At 36.1% G+C, this 3,923-nt stretch overlaps 1 protein-coding gene across 1 annotated transcript; it reads right to left on the bottom strand.

Annotated features, from left to right (window-relative positions):
* Positions 1-1,446: 1,446 nt before the first annotated feature.
* LOC138340412 (uncharacterized) lies at positions 1,447-1,987 on the bottom strand. Its single transcript, XM_069292135.1, has 2 exons — positions 1,817-1,987; positions 1,447-1,665 (listed from the first exon to the last, which is right to left on the bottom strand). Exons 1-2 carry the CDS (start codon positions 1,985-1,987, stop codon positions 1,447-1,449), a joined length of 390 nt encoding a protein of 129 aa, XP_069148236.1.
* Between the last annotated feature and the right edge of the window lie 1,936 nt (positions 1,988-3,923).

Raw genomic sequence — 3,923 nt, 5'->3', positions numbered from 1 at the left:
CTTTTGATAAATCAAATCAACTCTTCTAATCTTTTCTAAACTCATTTCTTAAACCTTAAAAAAAAGTTAAAATGTTTTTTTTTAAGACTCTGGAATGCTTTAGGAACTTACTTTGACTTGCTTCTTAACTTTTAGACTTTAATCTTACTTCTTTGACTTTGATCTTACCTTTTCTTTAATTGAATTATGGATTCAAGGATCATTATATTATAATTATGGATGATTTCATGATTTTTAGATGTACTTTAGAGTGTTGGAATCGACTAGGAATTTTAGGTTCATCACTTAGGAATTAGTACGAAAAAATAAGGAAAAATGGGGTCTCTAGGTGACCTTGCTCTGAGAGGCACGGAGCGCCAGATCCTGACAGAAAAACTCTGATCTGAGGCGCTCTTGCTTGAGTGGTACGCCAGGGTCTTTTAGACAGAGCCTGCCCTTAGTGTCTCTGGCAGGCGCGGCGCCCCAGGGGTTGTCAGACAAGATTTCAGACTTTTCTTCTCCGATTTTCAACTCTAATCCTTGTAAACTCCCATGGATCTTACCCCCAAACACTTAGGATCACTAAATACCTCAATAACCAATTGTTTAGCCTCAGACAACATCCTGGAAACATGAATAAAAAAAACTAAAGATATACAATAAACCAAACAATAAGAATTCGTCAATTGTTTATAAATAATTTCAATATTCTTCATATAATATAATCAAAACTCACTGAATTAAATATGTTGGTGTGTGGGTGAACAAATCTATCACAGGAAGATCTCATACCTCGATCGGGATAACCACCGACGAATTCCATTGGAATCTCTTTGCGTTCTTAGTGAAACTTGTTCTTTTCTCCCTTCTCCTTCTTCTCTTCTCTTTTCTCCCGACTCTAAGAATAAAAAGTATTTTCTAATCTGAAGTAAAACTTGGTTTTACCCCAAGTAGACCCTTAAAAAAATTTAGGAAATAGTAGGGTGCAAAGACTACTTTACCCTTACTAAAATCCGTATTGGACTTTCCTTAGTCTAACAACCCAACTTCCAAAAGATATATATCCCTTATACGACATCAAAAGTGCACAAACTTAGCGCCGTTGGAAATATCTTTCGAAGGTCTTTCTAACCATATAAAGAACTCACACTAACTCTTTCTAAGCTGGGAGTTATGATACATTTGAAAGTTATCAAAAACTCACTTTTATACTTAGGAATTTTCTAGATTTCCCTATTTATTTCCAAAAATGACTATTCTTTGTTTCTTAGCTTATTATTAGTTAATTCAAGTTATGAGATGTTTTAATGTCTCCCCCTTGGGAACATTCATCCTCAAAGGAGAAATCTTTCACTAAACTAAGGATTGTAACATCATTTCAACACACAATAACAAAATCAAATAACAATCTTCTTACACATAGTCTTGTAAAGTGATAAGAACAGAGTACCTTGATAAGCATTCTCTCTAGATTCGAAGAGATGTGGATATCTCCACTTCAACTTCCCAAGTTTCTTCTTCAACAAACTGATTCCTCCAGAGGACTTTGACTGATTCAACTTTCTTTGTTCTCAACTTGCGAACTTGATGATTCAAAATCAGAACTACAACCTCTTCATTGGATAAGTTATCCTTAATCCCAACATCCTCAGTTGGTACAATCAATGAAGAATCACCCAAGCATTTCTTGAACATAGACACATGAAACACCAGATGAACCACTTCTAACTCTTAGGGTAGCTCCAACTCATATGCTACATTGTTAACCCTCTTAGATACTCTTGTAAGGTCTAATATATCAGGGACTAAGTTTCCCTTTCTTACCAAACCTCCTAACCATCTTCATTGGTGAAACTTTCAGGTACACCCAATCATCCACCGCAAACTCTAACGGTCTTCTCCTAACATCTGTGTAGGACATTGGTGACTTTGTGTCGTCTTCAATCTTTATTGAATCACCTTCACCTTCTCCATTTATAGGTGAAATAGATATGGTCCTATCAACCATGCTTCACCAACTTCGAACATCCAAATAAGAGATATGCACCTCCTCCGTAAAGAGCTTCATATGGAGCCATTGGATGCTTGAATAATAACGTTTTTGTAAGTGAACTCAATAAGAGTGGTGTGATCATCCCAAGTGACTTTGAAATCGATCATACGATCTCTCAACATATCCTCTAAGGTCTGGATAGTACGTTTTTCTTGTCCATCCGTATGAGGATGAAAAGCAGTACTTAGATTCACCTTTGAACTCAAACCTTTCGGAAAGATTTCCAAAATTGTACAGTAAATTATGCAGCTCTATCAGAAATAATGGAGAGTGGAACTCCATGAAGTCTCATCACTTCTTGAAGGTAAAACTTAGAATATTCCTTGGACGAATAGGTAGTATTTTACCTGCAATTAATGGTCTCAGTTTGTCATCCTATCAACAATCACCCAAATAGAATCATGTTGTAACACCTCGAAAATCTAAGATGTGTTCTAGAGACTAACATAAGTGTTAAAATGTTTTGACACAGTTTTAAGGTCAATTTTAATTAATATAAGTCATTTAGGAGGTTTATAAGTCAGAATGTCCAAGAACGTCCATGAAGTCTGGAAACTAGTTCAATGACGTACTAGCATGCCTTACCCTATTTGACTAGATTTTAGGAGTTGGAAAATGATGAAAATTGGTAGAAGGGTGTCTTAAATGTATTAGAGTTAGTTCATAGTTGGAACGTCCGAATACGACTCCCTAGAAAACAACTAGGGGCCCTCGAGGAGGACCCTTGCAAAAGTGAATAAAAGCTATCAATAAACAGTGTCACCAACAAAGTGCCACAAACGACTTGTGGTCCAATTGATGGGGCATCGATTGCCTCCGTCGATGGACACTTAGAACTTTTGGCCAAGTTCCTTTTTTTACAAGTCTCTGAACTCATCAACGGATGTTCGACACAGAGGTGAACAATTTCCGTCGATGGACACACGATCCGTCGAGCGTGGTGTCTTCTGTGAGGGGTCTGTTTTGCTGCATGTTTTTATTTAAGTCAATTAATTAGTTTTCCTATTTAGGAGGTTTATTAGGGGTTAGGGAAGTTCTAGTTAAGTTATTTAACAACCTATATATAGACCCTAAGCTAATTAGACTAACCTAAGTTCTCATAATTCACAAATCCAATTTCTCTTCCTTCTCTCTTCTTTCTCTCTCTAGTTGAAGAACTCCATAGAAGACAAGGTCAAGGTGGTTTTTAGGTATGCAATTACCAAGGTTTCTCCATCAATCTTCATCAAACAACAAGGTATGCAATTCCTTTCACTTTGAGATCTCTTTCATCGAAGGGTTCCATAAAATTGATTTCAGAAGTTGGGTTTTCAAGTGGATTTTCTTCCAATACGAAATTGATGTTATGGATTACTTTGTTTATATTTATTTTGGATATTATGAATAGATTAACATGTATTTTAACTCAATTATGTTATTTCTTGATGGATTGTTCTAGTTTGTAGACGATGATTGTAACAACCCAAAAATGGACGTGATGACACTAGTCTTATCCCACCAAGACAAGTCAACCCAAAACTCGACCATTACAATAAAATGCAGAAATTTTATAATTTACTCAAAAATACCCCAAAAATCTGGTTTTCACGTTTACAAGCCTTTAGAGTATTACAATTGATTCAAAAAAAAGTCTCAAATGACATTGTTTCTCAAGTAGAACATGATCAAATATAGGAGTAGAAGGTTTGCTGAGATAAAAAGCAGCTACCTCACAATTCTTCAGAAGAAGCCTCAGACAAGGGGAAGAGAAATACCACAAAAATCCGGGCTATTGACCAACAAAAATATTGTAGTAGCAAGGGGTGAGTACCAAATCACACAGTACTCAACAAGTAAACTTCTAAACACAAGCTAAGGGGATAAAATACTGGTACTCGTTACACACCAACCG

Source organism: Solanum lycopersicum, chromosome 12 (assembly GCF_036512215.1).
Source record: "Solanum lycopersicum chromosome 12, SLM_r2.1".
Classification (NCBI taxonomy): Eukaryota; Viridiplantae; Streptophyta; class Magnoliopsida; order Solanales; family Solanaceae; genus Solanum; species Solanum lycopersicum.
Note: the sequence above shows the minus strand (reverse complement) of the source record. Positions and strands in the feature narration are given on the sequence as shown.